Source organism: Ovis canadensis, chromosome X (assembly GCF_042477335.2).
Source record: "Ovis canadensis isolate MfBH-ARS-UI-01 breed Bighorn chromosome X, ARS-UI_OviCan_v2, whole genome shotgun sequence".
Taxonomy (NCBI): Eukaryota; Metazoa; Chordata; class Mammalia; order Artiodactyla; family Bovidae; genus Ovis; species Ovis canadensis.
The window spans coordinates 16,366,776-16,388,017 of record NC_091727.1 but is presented as its reverse complement, the minus strand read 5'-3'; the positions used below and the strand labels follow the sequence as shown (position 1 = coordinate 16,388,017).

At 38.8% G+C, this 21,242-nt stretch overlaps 1 protein-coding gene across 2 annotated transcripts in view; it reads right to left on the bottom strand.

The window, feature by feature from the left end:
• Positions 1-21,242, bottom strand: part of REPS2 (RALBP1 associated Eps domain containing 2) — a 251,389-nt gene that overhangs the window by 8,280 nt on the left and 221,867 nt on the right. For both annotated transcript variants that reach the window (XM_070291379.1, XM_070291380.1), the window contains exon 17: positions 16,296-16,401. In XM_070291379.1, coding sequence (XP_070147480.1) covers positions 16,296-16,401 — 106 coding nt within the window. The remainder of the gene's footprint in view (positions 1-16,295; positions 16,402-21,242) is intronic.

The window sequence follows — 21,242 nt, the reverse complement described above, 5'->3', positions numbered from 1 at the left end:
TTTTGGACATACTTGAAATCTAGAACTAATAAGACATGTTGATAAAGCTGATGTAGGAAAGAAGGAAGAGGATTTGGAATTGAGGAATAGGGTGGTTGGTAGTGTGAGATTAATTGAGAACAAGAAGATTGGATGAGAAATGGACATTTCAAGGAGACAGTTGGGAATGAAGCATCTGAGATGTGTATATTAGGAGAAAAGTAGAATAAGCAGTTGTAAATGCATGTCTAGAGCTTAGAAGAAAGAGAAGAGGGGCTTTAGACATAAATTTGTGAGGTTGGATGGCCTTCAAAGCAATAGGATTAGGTAGCATCACCCAGCAAAATAATAAAGATGGTGGTGCCAAGTAAAGCTGGAACTGAACCTATGTACCAAACTCATTCCCTACTGGAACGCTAAACCAATTTTTTTAAATTAGGGGTGGGGTGGGGGTCATAGACACACAAGGACAGGGAAGACAACAGGGAAGAGGTGATAGCAATAAAACTGGTAAGCTGGAAGACAAACTAATGAATGCTGAATGAATTAGCTAATCCAAGAAAAACAAGTGTGTGGATTCTCCCAGTTGCTGAATATGTCTCTTCCAATGATGCTTGAGGGAACTGGACAGAATAACCATAGGGTGGATTTGGGGATAAACTGGACCCAATGTGAGATGTACCTGAGCTTCAGCTCTACTGATCACGTGATCTCCAGAAGCTCCTACTCTCACTGGTGAAACATAGGGACATTCTGGGTCTTCAGTTTAGAGCCTGTGTTTAGTAATCCTCCCCAAATCTGATGAGTCCCTTTTCCCAAGTGCACAGTCACACTGGTAAATGGGCACAAGGCTCTTTGGGAAAGTCTGAGAGAAAGACTAACAATATAAACTTTTGGCTGAAGAGTGGGGTCCTTCTTGCAGGTAACTAAGATGCCCCTTTATTCAAGGCTTCTGTATGTGTAAACTCAGTCTGGGAACTGACTGAGAGGCCTATGACTAGAGCTCCATTTGATGAGTCTTCAGATTTCTGTTAGCTAGACCTTAAACTTTTTCACGTCTTCAGATCAAGTAAATAAAAGTGCACTGCAAGCTAAGGATGGAGATAAAACAAGAACCAGTCTGATTTTACATAGAAGAATCCCTAAAAGACTCAAACTGGCAGTCTCAGATATCTATGAAAGTGAAAGTGAAGGAAAGAGGACTGTCCTCAAGAAGTGTTCCTTGAAAGTCTGATTCAGAAGTAATCAGATTCCCAAATTCTTCTTGCCACTAGGGTAGAACACTGAAGATTTATTCCTTTGAAAGGCAAAACAGATGACCTCTGGAATACCAACACACAGATACAGTTAACAACAAAAACTAGACTGGAAATAGAGGGGTTAAATGAACACCCTGAATGCTGAGAACCAGAGTCCTCTGCTCCACTGGACCACGTCTTCCTTGCATGCAAGAGACCAGAAGAGTCTCTTCTTTGAGGACTCCAGTCAGATCAAGAAGAAAAAGCCCAACGACACTGTCTTTGGGAGTTGCCCAGCTCTACAGCTCAGTCAAATTGGGGGAGAATGAAGCTCAAAGATGACAAGTCCCACAACAGGTATGGACCTTCAATCTGCATTCTCATCCTCCTCCTAAATATAAGCAGAGAAGGACCATCAGCTATTAAAGGAAAGTATCAGCTATTGAAGGAAAGTATGTAATGAGAAGTATATACAACAAAATAAAAAAGTATTGAGGAAGAAGAAAAACTACAATTAATAGAAGATATGACAACCATAAAACAAGAATAGGATGCCATCAAAAAGAAACAAGCAGAGAATGAAAAAAATGAACTCTTGGTTATTAAACATAGGAGATTTAGAGCTTAAAAATAAGTAAGTCTCCACACATAGACCAAAAAAAGAAACTAGAAGAGAAAAATTAGAAAACCAAACTAAGAAGTTCAGTGTCAGAAAAATATCAGGAAGGGAGAACAGGGAAAATGGGGGGGTCAATAAAAATCAAGAAAACTCCCAGAACTGAAGAATATGGGTTTCCAAATTTAAAAGGCCTATGAAGTATAGAGACCAGTGAATAATAGTGACCTATCTTGAGAACTCTGTATGCAGGTCAGGAAGCAAAAGTGAGAACTGGACATGGAACAACAGACTGGTTCCAAATAGGAAAAGGAGTGCATCAAGGCTGTATATTGTCACCCTGCTTATTTAACTTCTATGCAGAGTACATCATGAGAAATGCTGGGCTGGAGGAAGCACAAGCTAGAATCAAGATTGCCGGGAGAAATATCAATAACCTCAGATATGCAGATGACACCACCCTATGGCAGAAAGTGAAGAGGAACTAAAAAGCCTCTTGATGAAAGTGAAAGAGGAGAGTGAAAAAGTTGGCTTAAAGCTCAACATTCAGAAAACGAAGATCATGGCATCCAGTCCCATCACTTCATGGGAAATAGATGGGGAAACAGTGGGAACAGTGTCAGACTTTATTTTTAGGGGCTCCAAAATCACTGCAGATGCTGATTGCAGCCATGAAATTAAAAGATGTTTACTCCTTGGGAGAAAAGTTATGGCCAACCTAGACAGCATATTCAAAAGCAGAGACATTACTTTGCCGACTAAGGTCCGCCTAGTTAAGGCTATGGTTTTTCCAGTGGTCATGTATGGATGTGAGAGTTGGACTGTGAAGAAGGCTAAGCGCCAAGAATTGATGCTTTTGAACTGTGGTGTTGGAGAAGACTCTTGAGAGTCCCTTGGACTGCAAGGAGATCCAACCAGTCCATTCTGAAGGAGATGAGCCCTGGGATTTCTTTGGAAGGAATGATGCTAAAGCTGACACTCCAGTACTTTGGCCACCTCATGTGAAGAGTTGACTCATTGGAAAAGACTCTGATGCTGGGAGGGGTTGGGGGCAGGAGGAGAAGGGGACGACAGAGGATGAGATGGCTGGACGGCATCACTGACTCGATGGACGTGAGTCTGAGTGAACTCCGGGAGTTGGTGATGGACAGGGAGGCCTGGTGTGCTGCGATTCATGGGGTCGCAGAGAGTCGGACACGACTGAGCGACTGAACTGAACTGATGCCAAAACAAGAAGTGGGGGTAGAAGGGAAGCGAAAGCAAAATGCAAAACAAAAACAAGGTCATATACAAAGATTCATAAAACAGAATGACGTTTGACATTTTTCAAAATTTTATTTATCATATGGTAAAATTGACTTTTTCCCTTTCAGTGTGTAGTTCTACAAATGTCAACACATATAGATTTGTGTAACTGCCACCACAAAGAGGGTATATTACAGTTTCAGTAACCAAAAAGCTCCCTGGTACTACTCACTGACATATAAACCTTTACCACATGCATAATAACCCTTGACAACCAGTGGTCTGCTTTCCAGCACTATACTTTTGCCTTTTCAAGAATGCAAAATAAAAGGAATCATGTAGTACCTAACCTTTTGACACTGGCTTGTCTCATTCAACATAATTGAGTTTCATTCAAATTACTGTGTCTATCACTCCTTCTGCTCACTGAATACTCTTTCATTGTACTCAGTTTATCCATTCATCTTTTGAAGGATATTGGTGTTGTTTCCAAGTTTCAGCTATCATGTAAAATTGCTATTAACGTTTATGTACTGCTGGGTCACAGGGTTAAGTGTATATATAACTTCATAAGAAACTGACAAATGATTTTTCATAGTGGGGTACCATTTGGTATTCTCACCATCAATTCATGAGGGTTCCAGGTGACAGCACTTGATGCTGTCATGACTTTCTGTTTTAGCAATTCTATCACTGTGTGTGGTGGTCTGTGATCATGGTTTCAATCTGCATTTGCCTAGTCTTTGGAATCTCTGGAATCAAGATTTGCCTAATCTTGGGAATCAAGATTGCCGGGAGAAATATCAATAACCTCAGATATGCAGATGACACCACCCTTATGGCAGAAAGTGAAGAGGAGCTAAAAAGCCTCTTGATGAAAGTGAAAGAGGAGAGTGAAAAAGTTGGCTTAAAGCTCAACATTCAGAAAACGAAGATCATGGCATCCGGTCCCATCACTTCATGGGAAATAGATGGGGAAACAGTAGAAACTGTCAGACTTTATTTTTGGGGGGCTCCAAAATCACTGCAGATGGTGATTGCAGCCATGAAATTAAAAGATGCTTACTCCTTGGAAGAAAAGTTATAGCCAACCTAGATAGTATATTCAAGAGCACAGACATTACTTTGCTGACTAAGGTCCATCTAGTCAAGGCTATGGTTTTTCCTGTAGTCATGTGTGGATGTGAGAGTTGGACTGTGAAGAAGGCTGAGTGCCAAAGAATTGATGCTTTTGAACTGTGGTGTTGGAGAAGACTCTTGAGAGTCCCTTGGACTGCAAGGAGATCCAACCAGTCCATTCTGAAGGAGATGAGCCCTGGGATTTCTTTGGAAGGAATGATGCTAAAGCTGAAGCTCCAGTACTTTGGCCACCTCACGCGAAGAGTTGACTCACTGGAAAAGACTCCGACGCTGGGAGGGATTGGGGGCAGGAGGAGAAGGGGATGACCAAGGATGAGATGGCTGGATGGCATCACGGACTCGATGGACGTGAGTCTGAGTGAACTCCAGGAGATGGTGATGGACAGGGAGGCCTGGCGTGCTGGGAGTCATGGGGTCACAAAGAGTCGGACACGATTGAGCGAATGAACTGAACTGAATCTTTGGAAGGAATGATGCTAAAGCTGAAACTCCAGTACTTTGGCCACCTCATGTGAAGAGTTGACTCATCGGAAAAGACTCTGGTGCTGGGAGGGATTGGAGGCAGGAGGAGAAGGGGATGACAGAGGATGAGATGGCTGGATGGCATCACTGACTCGATGGACATGGGTCTGAGTGAACTCCAGGAGTTGGTGATGGACAGGGAGGCCTGGCATGCTGCGATTCATGGGGTCGCAAAGAGTCGGACACGACTGAGCGACTGAACTGAACTGAATGGCTAACAATGCTGAATATCTTTGCACATGTTTATTTGCCATCTTTATATCCTCTTTGGTGAAGTATCTGTTCAAATCCTTTGCCCATTTTTAAATTGGGTTGGTTGAGCTTTGAGAATTCTTATTACTGAGTTTTGAGAGTTCTTTATATAATTTGGACAGAAGTCCTTTGTCAAAATACATGGGTTGCAAATATTTTCTTCCAGTCTATAGCTTGTCTCTTAATTCTCTTGACAGTATTTTTGACAGAGTAAAAGTTTTAAATCTTGATAAAGTCCAATTTATTGACTTTTTCTGTGTTTGTGCTTCTGGCATCGTTTCTAACCTTGGGTCACAAAAATTTTTCCTGTTTTTTTTCTACAGGTTTTATACCTTTATGTTTTACATTTGTTTCTATGACCCATTTCAAGTTAATCTTTGTATCAGAAGTGAGATTTTTGGTCAAAGCTCATGTTTTTACAGATGGATGACCAATTGTTACAAAACAATTTGTTGAAAAGACTATCCTTTCCTCAATAAACTGATTTTGTATATTTGTCAAAGATCAAATGCTTATTCTATTCACATGGTCTACTTCAGGACTTCTGATTCTGCTCCACTGATTCATCATTAATCCCATACTGTCTTGATTACGGAAGCTTGATACTGAAAGTGATTCCTCCATCTTTGTTCTTTTTCAAATTTGTTTTAGCTATTCTAGTTCCTTGGCCTTTACATATAAATTATAGGATTTGCTGGTCTATGTCTACAAAACATCCTACTGGGGTTTTGATTGGCTGCAAGGATTCTATAGATCACCCTAGAGGAAAATAGTATTACTACTATGCTGAGTCTTCCAATCCACAAGCTACGTATGTCTTTCCCTTTATTTAGGTCTTCTTAGATTTCTTTTAGCAGCATTTTTCACATTTCAATATACAGATGAATTTATACTTAAGTAGTTCATTTAGGAGAGGAATACTCTTCTAAATGATAGCTATTGTGGATACTATGGTTTTTCAAATCTCTGTGACAAGTTGTTTATTACTTGTATATAGAAATATGATTGCTTTCTGTGTGACTTTATATTCTGTGACCTTCATAAACTCAGTTAGGAAATGAAATTTTAAGAAACAATTTGCAAATACTTACACACTCAGAACCACTAAGAGGTTTTCTAAAATCTCAACAATTAGAGAATAGTGAAAAATTTATACTACTTGATTTCAAGAGTTACAGAAATCAAGACCACGTAGTACCAGTATAAAGATCAACAAACAGGTTAACATAATGGAGTAAGAATTCATAAATAAATCACACTTACACGGTTATTAGATTTTTGAGAACAGCATCAGAGTAATCCAAGAAGGAAAAGAAACTTTTCTACAAATGATACTAGATTAATGAAATACTGATATGGGAAAAAATGAACCTTGACCCTAATCTTATAGCATACATAAAACTTAATTCAAAATGGATCATAGATACTGGTGCAGTCACTATGGAAAACACTATGGAAGTTCATTTAAAAACTTAAAACTACCAGGAGTGATGTCAGTAGGATGGCTGAATAAGACATTCCTTGTCCATGTCCCCCTGTCAATGACAATTTGGCATCCATTCCCAAAGTGCCTTTGTGGGAGTTATGGGATCCAGCACCATATATGAAAGGACCCAGGAGGTGTCTCATCTAGCCATGCATCTGGTAACAGGCACACAGATCTCAGTTCTGGCTCTGGACCCAGTAGGGTCCAAGAAACAGCTCTAGGCCCTCTCAGCCACAGTCCAGGAAACTCTGGGAAACACTGTTTTAGACAATCACCAGAGGTGAAAGAACTTTTGTGGAAGTCCAAGTTTCAAGCAGAATGGTATAGAAAAATAACACAAGTCTGGATGCACTGGGAGGGTAAGAACTGTTTGACTACTCACATCACCTTACCCCAAGGCAGCACAGTTTATGCCTAGAAAAGATCCTGGCCCATGATTTCTCCCAGGAAAGTGCATACCTGAGCAACCAGGTTCCCCAGTACTAAATTGTGAACTGCATGACTGGAGGTGGGGAGGGGGAAGAGGCTGGGAGAATGGCAGATAGGACTCTCAAAAGGGATTAAAGGAACATGGATCCTACTAAATGTCTCATGGGGCACCATCAAGAAGCCCACCCATAAGCCTGACTATAAGTTGGGCATCCTCCAACTACCCATGAGGCATTTCAGCACTCCATGGGCCTTACACACACCATCAACCTGTGGCCAGTTCCTTGGTCACATTCCTGATGGTGAGTGAACACATGCAGAAAGACTTGCTGGCCCAAATTTGTAGGCCATGAGAGACCACAAATTTGAGCTGCAGTGCCATCTTCAGGAAAATAAAAGGGAGGCTGTCAGTACTTGGCCTTGTGTTTTGCAGGATGAGAACAAGGCATACAAGATTAAGAACTGTGTCATAAGAAGGAACAATAAGTTCTGAGCTGTGCATCCACAGAAGATCTGAGAAACTGTCAGAATCTCTAACACGGCTGATTGAAAGTAGTTTGGGAAGAAGTAACTGCTACTTCAAATGTGAAGATAACAACACAAAACTTCAAGGAAACATGTCGCCACCAAAGAATTACAATAATCTTCCAGTAACCCATCCCAAAGATATGGAGATATAGGACTTACTCAATAAAGAATTTAAACGGCTATTTTAAGGAAACTCAATGTGCTGCAAGAAAACACAGAAAGACAAGTCAATTAAATCAGGAAAACTATACTACATGAATAAAACAAGAAGTTTAACAAAATGATAGAAATCATAAAATAGGGCCACAAGAAATTCTGGAGCTGAATAATAAAATGAATGAATTAAAAATATAATAGAGAACATCAACATCAGAATGGATCAAGCAGAATAAAGAATCTAAGATAGACAGTTTCAAGGGTTTTGAAACTATCCAGCCAGAGGAGAACAAAGAAAACAAATTTAAAAGAATGAAGAAAGGTACATGATCTATGTGATGTCATCAAAGGAAATAATTTGTGAATTATTAGAGTTCCTGAAGTTATGAGACAGAGAGCTTATTTGAAGAAATAATGGCTGAGAACTTTCTGAATATGGAGAGAGATATGGATATCCAAGTTCATGAAGCTCAAAGGTCATCAAACAAACTCCACTGAAGATTTCCTCTTTAAGATTTATTATAATAAACTTGTCAAAACTCAAAGAGAAAAATCTTAAAAGAAGCAAGAGAAAAGAAGCTTATAACTTAAAAGGGACTTCTTAAAAGGCTATCAGTGGATTTCTTAGCACCCTTTGAGAGAGTGAGATGATAATACAAAGTGCTCGTAGAAAAAAAAAAATTCCCAAACAAGAATACTCTATTCAACAAAGTTATCCTTCAGAAATGAAGGAGGGATAAAAGATTTCCCCACACAAACAAAGCCAAGGGAGTTGATCACCACCAGATCTGCCTCACAAGAAATGTAGAAAGAAGTTCTTCAAGCTGAAATGAAAGGATTCTAATTGGTAATATGAAAACATACAATATACTGGGGTAAACGTAAGTATATAGTCAAATTCAGAATACTCTAATAGTGTAATATGGCAGTGTGTTAACCACTTAAATTTAGTATAAATGCTAAAGGAAAAGAGTATTAAAAATAACCATAGCTAAAATAACTTGTTAATGAATATAAAATATGAAAAGTAAATTATGAATTAAAAAACAAAGTGAAAGTCATTCAGTCGTGTCTGACTCTTTGTGGACTGTATAGTCCATGGAATCTTCCAGGCCAGCATACTGGAGTGGGTAGCCTTTCCCTTCTCCAGGGGATCTTCCCAACCCAGGGACCGAACCCAGGTCTCTCGGATTCTTTACAGCTGAGCCACGAGGGAAGCTCTTTTTTTGTTTTTGTTTTTTTTTTGCTTTTGTTCAAAAACAAAAGGGGGAGTAAAAGGGTAGAGTTGTTGCTGCTGCTGCTGCTGCTAAGTCACTTCAGTCGTGTCTGTGCAACGCCATAGACAGCAGCCCACTAGGCTCGCCCGTCCCCGGGATTCTCTAGTCAAGAACACTGGAATGGGTTGCCATTTCCTTCTCCAGTGCATGAAAGTGAAAAGTAAAAGTGAAGTCGCTCAGTCATGTCCGACTCTTAGCGACCCCATGGACTGTAGCCCACCAGGCTCCCCCGTCCATGGGATTTTCCAGGCAAGAGTACTGGAGTGGGTTCCCATTGCCTTCTCTGAGAGTTGTTATATGCAATCAAAGTTATCAGCATATAATAGACTGTTATACCTACAAGATGTTTTATGTAAGCTTCATGATAACAACAAAGCAAACACAAAAACCTACAATAGATTCACAAAAGTTAAAGAGAAGACAATCAAAGCATACTATTGCAGAAAATCATCAATTCACAAAGGCAGGCAGTAGGAGAGGGAGAAATGAACAAGAAAACTATGAAACAGTCAGAAAACAGTTAACAGGGTATTAGTAAATCCTTACCTATTAATATTTACTTCAAATGTAAATGAATTAAGTTCTCCAATCCAAAGACATAGAGCAGATCAATGGATTAAAAAAAAGAAGGGACCAAACTACATGCTGCCTATAAGAGACTCACTTTAGTTTATGGTCACACATAGGAAAAAATGAAGGGATGAAAAAGATATTCCATGCAAGTAGATATCAAAAGACAAGAGGAGTAGTTATTCTTTTACCAGATAAAACAGGCTATAGTTCAAAAACCATATCAAGAGACAAGGCATGTCATTATATAATGTTAAAGGGATTAACTCATAAAGAAAATATGTCATAAATATATATGCAGGCAACATCAGAGCACCTAAATATATCAAGTAAATATTAGAATCGAATCGCCAGTCTATGTCCGATGCAGGATACAGCATGCTTGGGGCTGGTGCACGGGGATGACCCAGAGAGATGTTATGGGGAGGGAGGTGGGAGGGGGGTTCATGTTTGGGAATGCATGTACACCCGTGGTGGATTCATGTCAATGTATGGCAAAACCAACACAGTATTGTAAAGTAAAATAAAGTAAAAATAAAAATTTAATAAAAAATTCGAAAGATGAAATAGACAACAGCATAGTAATAATGAGGGACATCAATAGCTCACTTACAACAGTGGGTATATCATCCAGACAAAAATGTAACAAGGAAATGTTGGTCTTGAACTATACCAAATGAACCTAACAGACATACAGAACATTTGATCCACTAGAATCAGAATACATATTCTCAAGCACACATGAAATACTCTTGAGGATATATCATATGATAGGTTACAAGATAAGTCTTAGCAGATTTAAGAACATCAAAGTCATACCAAGTACATTTTCCAACTACAAGGTTATTAAACTAGGAATCAGTAACAAGAGGAAAACTAGAAAATTCAGAAATACATAGAGATTAAACAAAGCACTTCTAAACAACTGATGAGTCAAAGAAGACATCAAAAGGGAAATCAAAAAACTATCCTGAAACAAATAAAAATGGAAACACAGCATTCTAAAACAAATGGCCAACAGGTACACAAAACATGTTCAGCATCACTAATCATCAGGGAAATGCAAATCAATACCAAAATGAGATATCACCTCACACCTGTTAAAATGGCTATTATCAAAAAGATAAGGGATAAGTGTTGGCAAGGATGTGGAGAACAGGGAACGCTTGTGCAGTGTTGGTCAGAAGGCAGACTGATCCAGCAACTACACAAAATGGTATGGAGGTTTCTTAAAATTAAAAAAAGAACCATCGTAAGATCTAGTAATCCCTAATAATGAGTGATGTTGAGCATCTTTTCATGTGTTTGTTAGCCATTAGAGAAATGCAAATCAAAACCACAATGAGGTACCACTTCACACCAGTCAGAATGGCTGCGATCCAAAAATCTGCAAGCAATAAATGCTGGAGAGGGTGTGGAGAAAAGGGAACCCTCCTACACTGTTGGTGGGAATGCAAACTAGTACAGCCACTATGGAGAACAGTGTGGAGATTCCTTAAAAAATTGCAAATAGAACTACCTTATGACCCAGCAATCCCACTTCTGGGCATACACACCGAGGAAACCAGAATTGAAAGAGACACATGTACCCCAATGTTCATCGCAGCACTGTTTATAATAGCCAGGACATGGAAACAACCTAGATGTCCATCAGCAGATGAATGGATAAGAAAGCTGTGGTACATATACACAATGGAGTATTACTCAGCCGTTAAAAAGAATTCATTTGAATCAGTTCTGATGAGATGGATGAAACTGGAGCCGATTATACAGAGTGAAGTAAGCCAGAAAGAAAAACACCAATACAGTATACTAACACATATATATGGAATTTAGGAAGATGGCAATGACGACCCTGTATGCAAGACAGGGAAAGAGACACAGATGTGTATAACGGACTTTTGGACTCAGAGGGAGAGGGAGAGGGTGGGATGATTTGGGAGAATGACATTCTAACATGTATACTATCATGTGAATTGAATCGCCAGTCTATGTCTGACGCAGGGTGCAGCATGCTTGGGGCTGGTGCATGGGGATGACCCAGAGAGATGTTATGGGGAGGGAGGTGGGAGGGGGGTTCATGTTTGGGAATGCATGTAAGAATTAAAGATTTTAAAATTTAAAAAATAAAAAACTAAAAATTAAAAAAAATAAAATAAAATAAAAAAAAAAAGATCTAGTAATCCCACTTTTGGGTATATCCAAAGGAAAAGAAATCAGGATCTCAAAGGAATATGTGTATTCCCATGTTCACTGTATTATGTACAATAGCTGAGATACGAAAACAAGTTTCGCTCTACAGACAAATGGATAAAGATGTGGTACATACATGCAATTGAATATTATTCAGCCAAAAGAAAGAAGGAAATGCTGCCATTTGTGACACTGATGGACCTTGTGGGCCCTATGCTAAGTGAAATAAGTCAGACAGAGAAAGGCAAATACCATATGATATCACTTTTATGTATAATCTAAAAAGGCCAACTTCATAGAGACAGAGTAGAATGGTGGTTGCCATGGGCTGGGAGGCGGGTGCAGGAAATGGGGAGATGTTGAGCAAGGGTACAAACTTGCAGTCATAAGATATATAAGTTCTGTGGATGTAATGTATAGCATGGTGACTATAGCTAACAATACTTAAAAATCACTAAGAAGTAAATCTTAAACGTTCTCACCACGTAAAAGAAATTATAATTACATGAGTGATAAAAAAGAATGAAATTCTGCCATCTGCAACAACATGGATTTTGGGACATTATGCTAAGTGAAATAAGTCAGACAGAGAAAGATAAATACTGTATATGTGTGCATGCTAAAGTTGCTTCAGTTGTGTCTGACTCTTTGCAACCCCATGGACTGTAGCCCACCAGGCTCCTCTGTCCACGGGATTCTCTAGGCATGAATACTGGAGTGGGTTGCCATGCCCTCCTCCAGGGGCTCTTCCCAACTCAGGGATCAAACCCATGTCTCTTATATCTCCTGCATTGGCCGACAGGTTCTTTACCACTAGCACCACCTGGGAAGCCCATGAGATCAGTTATATATGGAATTTTAAAAAATTCAACAAACTAGTGAATATAATAAAAAGGAGGGATTTTCCTGGTAGTCCAGTGGCTAAGAGTCCATGATGCCAATGCAGGGGGCCTGGGTTTAAACCCTGATCAGGGAACTAGATCTCCCATGCTGCAACTAAAGATCCTGCATGCCACAACTAAGAGTTTCCATGCCAAAACTAAGAATTCATATGCCACAACTAAAGATCCCACATGCTACAATTAAGAGCCCGCATGCCACAACCAAGAGTTTGCATGCTGAAAAAGAGTTCACATGCTGCAAGTAAAGATCCCACATGCCACAACGAAGAACGAGTGAAGCCAAATAAATAAAGAATAAACTAATGGTTACCAGTGGGAAGAGGAAAAGGTAAAGGGCTACAAGTATATATTATGCAACACAGAAAGTCATAGCTAATATTTTATAATGACTATAAATGAAGCATAACCATTAAAAATTGTGTAAGTCCCTATATTGTACACCTATAACATATAATATTGTATAGCAACTATACTTCAATAATAATGAGGGCAAGAGGAAATTTTTACAGGGGATGGGCAATTTATGGCATAAATTGTGACAGATTCATGGATGTATAATTACTTCCAAACTCATCACATCACATACATTAAATACATACAGCTTTATAATAAGTGTTTAGTATATAATAAATAATAAAGTAGTTTAAAAACACAAATGTATCACAGATCTAAATGTAAAAGTTATAACAATAAACCATTTAGAAGAACACATAGGAGAATATGTTCATAATTTAGATGTAGGCAAAGTTTCCTTATATAATAGGAAGAAAGTTAATAACCATAAGTGAAAAAATGATAAATCAGACTTTATCAAAATTAAAAACTTCTATTCACAAAAAGATAGTTAAGAAAATTAATAGGCAAAATAAAGACTGGAAGAAAACATTCATAAAATATATATCTCAACAAAGGACTGGCAATAGAAAATATAAAAAGCATCTACCTACAACTCTACAAAAAAGACTGAAAATGATTTTTAAATGGCCAAACATTTGGAAAAAAACACTTCACAAAATAAAATATATGAAAAATAAATAATCACATAGAAAAGTGCTAAGGAGATGTAAAATAAAAACTACATCACAAGACTAGATAAAAATTAAAACAATAATACCAAGTGTTGGTGAAGATGAGGAACAACCAGGACTTTCACATAGTAGTGGTGGGAATGCTAAATGCTACAACCACTTTGGGAAAAGCTCTAGTCGTTTCTATTCAAACTAATCACACACAATCACCATATTATCTACTAATCCTAAATCCTAAAAATTTATCCAAGAGAAATGAGAAAATATTCCCATATAAAGAGTTATTTAAAAATGCAGTTTTATTCAAAATAGCAAAAATTAGAATTTCCAGGTGTCCATTAATAGAATTAATAACCAAACTATAGCATATTCACTCTGGAGAAGGCAATGGCACCCCACTCCAGTACTCTTGCCTGGAAAATCCCACGGACAGAGGAGCTTGGTAGGCTACAGTCCATGGGGTCGCTGAGAGTTGGACACGACTCAGTGACTTCACTTTCACTTTTCACTTTCATGCATTAGAGAAGGAAATGGCAACCCACTCCAGTGTTCTTGCCTGGAGAATCCCAGGGATGGCGGAGCCTGGTGGGGTGCTGTTTATGGGGTCACACAGAGTCAGACACAACTGAAGCAACTTAGCAGCAGCAGCAGCATATTCACTCAGTAGAATACCACTCAGCAATAAAACAGAACAGATTACTGAGACATACAATGATGAAAATGAATCTCAAAAACAATGCTACGTGAAAGAAGCTTTCCACAAAAGTACATGTCAGAGGACACTGTTTACATAAAGTCATAGAAGAGGCAACAATATGGCATAAGAAGTTTAGAAGAGGGGTTAAGTGTGGCAGAAATTAACTGGGAAGGAGTATGAGGGAGCTTTCCAGGGAGATGGTAATGTCCTCTATCTTGATATATTAGTATACATACTTACAAAGGGTCAGCAAGTGTACACCTAAGATGTGTGCACTCATTGTATATAAAATGTACAACATAAGGAAAGTTTGTAAAAATATTTAACTCTAGTTAATGATACGCATGTTAAAATATTCAGGGGACACACACAGATGTCTTGAAAACATGTTAAAAATAAGACAGACTGAAGGATAGATAAGAGGGATAAAAAAGGACAGATATGTGATAAAACAAGTGTTAGCGAGATGTGAATGGGAAAACCAACATTGTGTAACTTTCTTGCATGCTTGAAAATGTTCATAATAAAATATTAGGGGAGTTCCTTGGTGGCCTACAGTTAGGATTCCAGCTTTTCATTGCCATGACCTGGGTTCAATCCCTGGTTGTAGAACTGAGATCCCACAAGCTGTGTGGTACAGCCAAAAAAAAAAAAGGGGGGGGGGGTGAAGGCAGGGAGTAATGAAAGAGAAAATAAAAAATGAAGAGACAGTACAGACTCATAAAAAAGAATCATCAATGAAGGAGACAGACACGGAAAGTATGACATCCTGAAATCCAGTTAGAAATGACATTTCAGAGGAAGGAATTGCCAATGGTCTATGGCACAGGTTCTGAAAATCCAAAGAGTATTTAAACAGGCCCACTGAATGTGGCTATAAGAGGGGTGTGAGTAAAGGAGAGTAAAAGCCACAGCAAAGTCAAGGGAGAGAACACTATTGGTGAGGAAACAGAGACAGTAAATAACAACTCTTAGGAAGCTTGGCTGAAGGAGACTAGAGGCCGGGCAGCAGCTGGAGAGGATGTGGGCGCTGATGCGCTGGACAACACTAGAGCACGTGTCTCTGTGGGCGGCAATGACCCAGCAGAAAATCAAGGGATGTCAGGGCTGCCCTGAAAACGTGTGCTTAACTCAACTCCCAGTACCTGTAAATGTGAACTCATATAGAATAAGGTCTTTGCAGATATAATCTAGTTAAAACATGAGACTGTGCTAGATTAGGGTGGGCCCCAGCCCAATGACCAGTCTATCCCTATAAGAAAAGGGAAGGATAAAAAGAGGAATTAGACACAGATACACAGAGACCAGAAAAATCTTTATGACAGACAGTGGAGGCAGAAACTGAAGTGATGCATCTACCAGCCAAGGACTGCCAAGGACTGCCAGCCACCAGCAGAAACTGGGAAGAAGACAGGAAGAATTCTCCCCTAGAGCCTCAGAGAGAGCATAGCTCTGCACACACTGTGATTCAGAAGCTGCCATAGCTGGCAGAGAGTAAGTTGTTGTTCTTTTAGGCCACTAAGTTTGTAGCACTTTGTTAGGGCAGCCCTGGGAAACTAATAATACAGGGGAGAATAATGGTGAATAGAAGCAGGCGATAAGAACAGAAGAGATGTCCTTGAGGTGATGCGGAACCATTTTCAAGATACCAAAGGAGGGGATAGCCTTTGTGAGGATCAGGGCCACTCTCTTCCATTGAAATGAGTATAGCATCATTCATAGAGGACCTCGACAAATTAGGGGTTTACCCAGAAGCTTTGGACAATAAAGAATGCTTCAAAGAGCTTTGTAATAGCTTCTCTGTCTCTTTAACTAGCACACAATATGTAGCTTGCATATTAAAGCTTCAAGTCTTCCTCTAACAAGAACCAACCCATGAAACAAATACAGCAACTCTCTGCCTTCCAAAAGGAGTCTGAGAACAAAGAGCAAGTCTTACCAACACGAATAGAACCAGATGCTCAGCCAATGTTTGTCAAAACAAAACACAACAACCAGACACAAGGCCTGGTTATCCAAATTCAGGAAGCTCTTTACCTTGAGCTGCTGCTGGAGCTCACTGTTCAGACGGGCCAGCACGGCATTTGCCTCTTTATTTTTGCGGATAGCAGTTTGAATAGCCTTCTTCTGTTTGGAAGACTGCCTACAAAAAAGTACAGACAGTTCAGTGACACAGAACGTAGAGGTCCAGATCCCTGTGGGTCAGAACTCTCTGATTCACAAGAAGTGCTAAACTAACAAGGGGCTAACATCACAGAGCTCCAAAAATAAAATCATATATTCATAGGCAGGCAGGCACATACTAAAGGAAATAAGTTTCTTGGGATGAATTATTTAAACATGAAGCAGTTTCCATTTTACAACTTGAAGAAAAGCTGTGAATTAGGCCTTTTCAAACATGTTTTGTTCCATTTATCCAAAGGCATTTAATAAGCATTTCTTCCTGACAAACGACATTAAGTGGAATACCCTTTTTGTGCAATCATTAATGGCATTTCAAAGACCTGCAGGTGGCCCTGTGGGCAAGTCTGAAGGCAAAGAATAGAAAAACATTCTCTTCAGTAAAAATCCTACATTAACTTAGTCAACTCTCTTTTATTTCTTTATTATTAGGCATGAATGCCTAAGTATGTTTGTGTGTGAGTGTGTGTGTGCAAGTGCATACACCAACATACATCTGTGGCACTTGAGAAAAACACAAAATTGTTTTAATACCAGTCTTTCCAAAGTAAGTCAACAGTAAATTCACAGAACAGGTTTAACTAAGGTGACCACACAAGCCCCACCTGGCCCATTACAGTCTTTGCTTACACTGCCTGACTGGCCCTAATTTTTCTTAGCAACTACTTTCCCCCTCAAAACCGTCAACGTGGTTGTAGAACCTACAGCCTTATATCCCACAGCAAGAAATACTGAATCCTCAGAGCAAAAGGACCACCTAAGTTCCCCCAGAGAAACAAACATGTTTGTGATCCCTGGGAGCCAGAGCAACTAAACTAGAAAGCATTGTGGCCCCTGGAGAGAGCTGGTGGCGGTACACTGAGAATGTATACTATACTAGCTGCTCTATTCACTTGTATAAGGCATACTCCCTATCCAACAAGTTTAAACGTTAGTTTTTTACCCATAAATAGGCAAGGAAGAAGCTCCAAAATATACAGACTGGATTCTGGTTTCAGGACAAGACAGAGAAGATGCATTTCTCTCTATTCCTCCCACTAAATACAGTAAAACACTGGACATAATATACAGAATAATATAAGATGACTCTGCAAAGTAGAGTGAAGAAGGCAAACCAGCTAGGGAACTTGGTACCCAAGGAAAGAATAGCCATGAACTACCTGGGTTTTCTTTTTCACTTCATATGTATCTCATAAATGCCAATGAGAGCAGACAATAAAAAGCCTCCCCAAATTTCTGCTCTCTCTAGCCAAAGGACTGGGAAAGGAGCAGCCCAGCAAGACAGAAATTAGATATAATATTCCTCCTGAATACAGATGTAAAATCTTTAATAAAATATTATCAAACAGAATTCAGCAATATAAAAAAGAATTATAAATCATGACCAAGAGAAGTTTATTCCAGGGAAGCAAGACTGATTCAATACTCAAAAACAATCAATATAATTCATTACTTTAACAGGTGAAAAAGAGAATCACATGATCAGATAAACTAATATAGATTTTTATAATTTTATTTATAAAGACTCATTGAAATTCTTAGATATACCACAACATATATAGAACTTACATGCTGAAAATATACAACACAAATAAAAGAAATAAATTGGATCTAAGTAAATGGAGAAATATATGATCATTGATTGAAAAACTCAATACAGTAAAGATGTCAGTTCTTCCCAGATTGACATAAAGGTTTAACATAATTCCCATGGAAATCCCAGCAAGATCTTTGCAGCTCAAGACAAAAGTATTCTAAAATTAAATGGAAAGTCAAAGGAATTGGAATAGCTAAACAATTTTGAAAAATACAAAGTGGGAAAAACAGAAGACTTATTATATAGTTATAGTATCAAGTGGTAAAGTAATAAAGATAGCAATCAAGACTGTGTGGTATTGGCAGAGTGAAAGACACATAGATCATTAGAACAGAATAAAGAACCCAGAAAGAGATTCACACTAGTACAGATTATTTATTTTTGACAGACGAGGAAAAGCAAGTCAATGGAAAAAGAACAGCCTTTTCAATGAAAGTGCTGAAGCAATTCAATATCCATAGTCAAAAAATGAATCTGGACCCAAATCTCAAACTTCATATAAAAATTAACACCAAATGGATCACCAACCTAAATGTAAAGTGTAATATTATAAAATTTTTAGAAGAAAATGTAAGAGAAAATCATCAGGACCTAGAGCTTGGTGAACAGATTTTAGAGGTGAAAAGAAAAGCACAATCCATAAAAGGAAAAAAAATCAGTAAGCTGAGACTTCATCAAAAATTTTAAACTTTTGCTCTACAAAAGACTCTTTTAAGAGAATGAAAAGATAACCCACAGACTGAGAGAAAACATTTGCAAACCACAGATGTAACAACTGATCTGTATTTAGAATATACGAAGAACTCTCAAAACTCAATGTTAAAAAACAATTCAATTAGAAAATGGGCAAACGTGATGAAGAGACATGGAACCAACGAGGACACGTGATGGCAAATACATGAAAAGATGCTCTAGCTATTAGGGAAATGCAAATTAACACCACCGTGGATAGCGCTACACACCTATTAGAACAGCTAAATTTAAAAACTAGTGACAGTATCAAATGCTAGTGAGGATGTGGAGACACTGAACCACATACACTGGTGGTGGGAAGATAAAATGGTACAGTCATTTTGGGAAACAACTTGGCAGTTTCTTTAAAAACTAAATATACATTTAGCACACAACCCAACAATCACACTCCTAGACATTTATCACAGAGAAATGAAAACATATGTATACACAAGAACCTGTACACAGATGCTCACAACAGCTTTGTTTGTAATACTCGATAACTAGACACAAACAAAAGGTTTCTGAATAGGTGAATGGCTAAACAGACTGTGATACATACATAGTGTAGAATATTTCTTAGCAGTATTGATTTATACAACTTAGACAGATGTCAAGGGCATTATGCTGAGTGAAAACAAGCAAAGCTCAAAAGGTCACATGCTGTGTGATTCTATGTGTATAACATTCTGAAAATGACAAAATTATACAGACAGGAAACTGATCAGTGGTTACCACAGGTAAAGAGTAGAAAAGAGGATGAGGTGGGGTGACTCCTGTATCTTGATTACAGTGGTAGTTACAAGACATACAAATGTGATAAAATTGCACAGAACTATACATATATACTGTCCCAACATCAATTTCCTGTTTTTTTATATTTTACTATGCTAGATAAAATGCAACCATTTAGAGAAGCTACATGAAAGATACATAAGACTTCTTTGTACTATTTTTTAATCTTCTATGAATCCATAATTACTATAAAATAAAAAGTTTTATGAAAATACATCTTGATCAGAGCTGGATGCCTCTACTTAAACAACTACCACGTTAAGTGTGCTAGTTTATAACACTTTGCCCTTCCCTGGGAATTGTCTCCATCCCCTTCCCCTCCTCTGTAGGGATAGGCCCTAGGCAGACAGTCCTATTTGTTCTATGAAACACTCAGCTCTGTTTTCACACTTGAACAGATGCTAGCCTGTGCTAAGCTTACCAGAATCTCTCTCCCAGGGATGTGGGTTCCAGTTAAGAGTTTGGTTTAGCCTGGGCCCTGCACAGTGAGAATGTAATATCTGGAGCCGAAGGTGGTTGAGAAGATTTCACAGATAAAAATGTCAGAAAATAGAGATGAATCAGGAGGAAGGCCAATAGAAATATGGTCCTCTCCCCCAATCCATCCATGTCCCTGGGTTCAATGAGTCACCCCTGTATTCTTATAATAATGAACACAGTTTTGCTACCTCAAGTTGCTCTTTATGTTTTGTCACCAAATGAGCCCTGCATAATGCAAACACAGGATCCAGCTTCAAAAACCTCTCAAGAGTTCAGTAAAGTCATCCAACTTGCCTCACCATTTAAGACCTGCTTCTAGAGTCTGTCTAGGTTCTCCTAACCTTGTTTCTCACTGTTCCAGGCTGGGCTGTAACTGGCCTGGTTTCCAAGGAGGAAAATAAGGGAGAAACAGTGAGGTGTTTCTTTTACCTGCTGCTGTTGTTCATCAGGCAATCTCTCAGTTTAGAACTGTACACTGCGAGACTTGTACATTGAAGGTTATGTGGCAAACTGTCCTCCAATCACATTCTTGTGCCTTCCTGTTTTCAGTAGCATCTCCTCCTCAATTTGAGCTAGGCACACGGCCATACAATTAGAAACTAGCCGCATTTCTGTGTCTTCTTTGCAAGTAGGTGAGGCCATATGGCTAAGTCTAGGTGAAAGGTATCCAAGAGAAATGATGATGTCCTTAAAAGTAACTTATTTTCTCTCCATTTGTTCCTTTCCCCTTTCTGGGACCTGGAACATGAACATGTTAGAGGTGAGCCACCTCCAAACCCTATGGATAAAGGCAACCTTCACAGGATCTGAAACAAGATGACAGAAGGGACCCGGGTTCTGGACAGGTATGCTTCTGGACCACTCACCAACTCAGACTTCTACATAAGGAAAAAGTCAGTTTCTTTGTTATTTGAGTGACTGTTACCTCATTTTTTTCAATCAGCTGAACCACTGTTTGAAGGAATATAAACTGGGATCTCTAGATAAGAAAAATCTTCTTAGCCTTCACCCTGGACCCTGCTTTCTCCTATGGAATTCTGAGTACAGCTTCTAAGAAGTGAGTTTTTATTGTCTTTTCTCTTCTTGGAAATGGTAGGTTTCCATTAGAGATGCCAATCATCAATCCCACAGATATTCATTCCACTGTTGACAAACACGAAGAGAGAAGAGAAACAGAATCCCAACCACACCGAGAACTT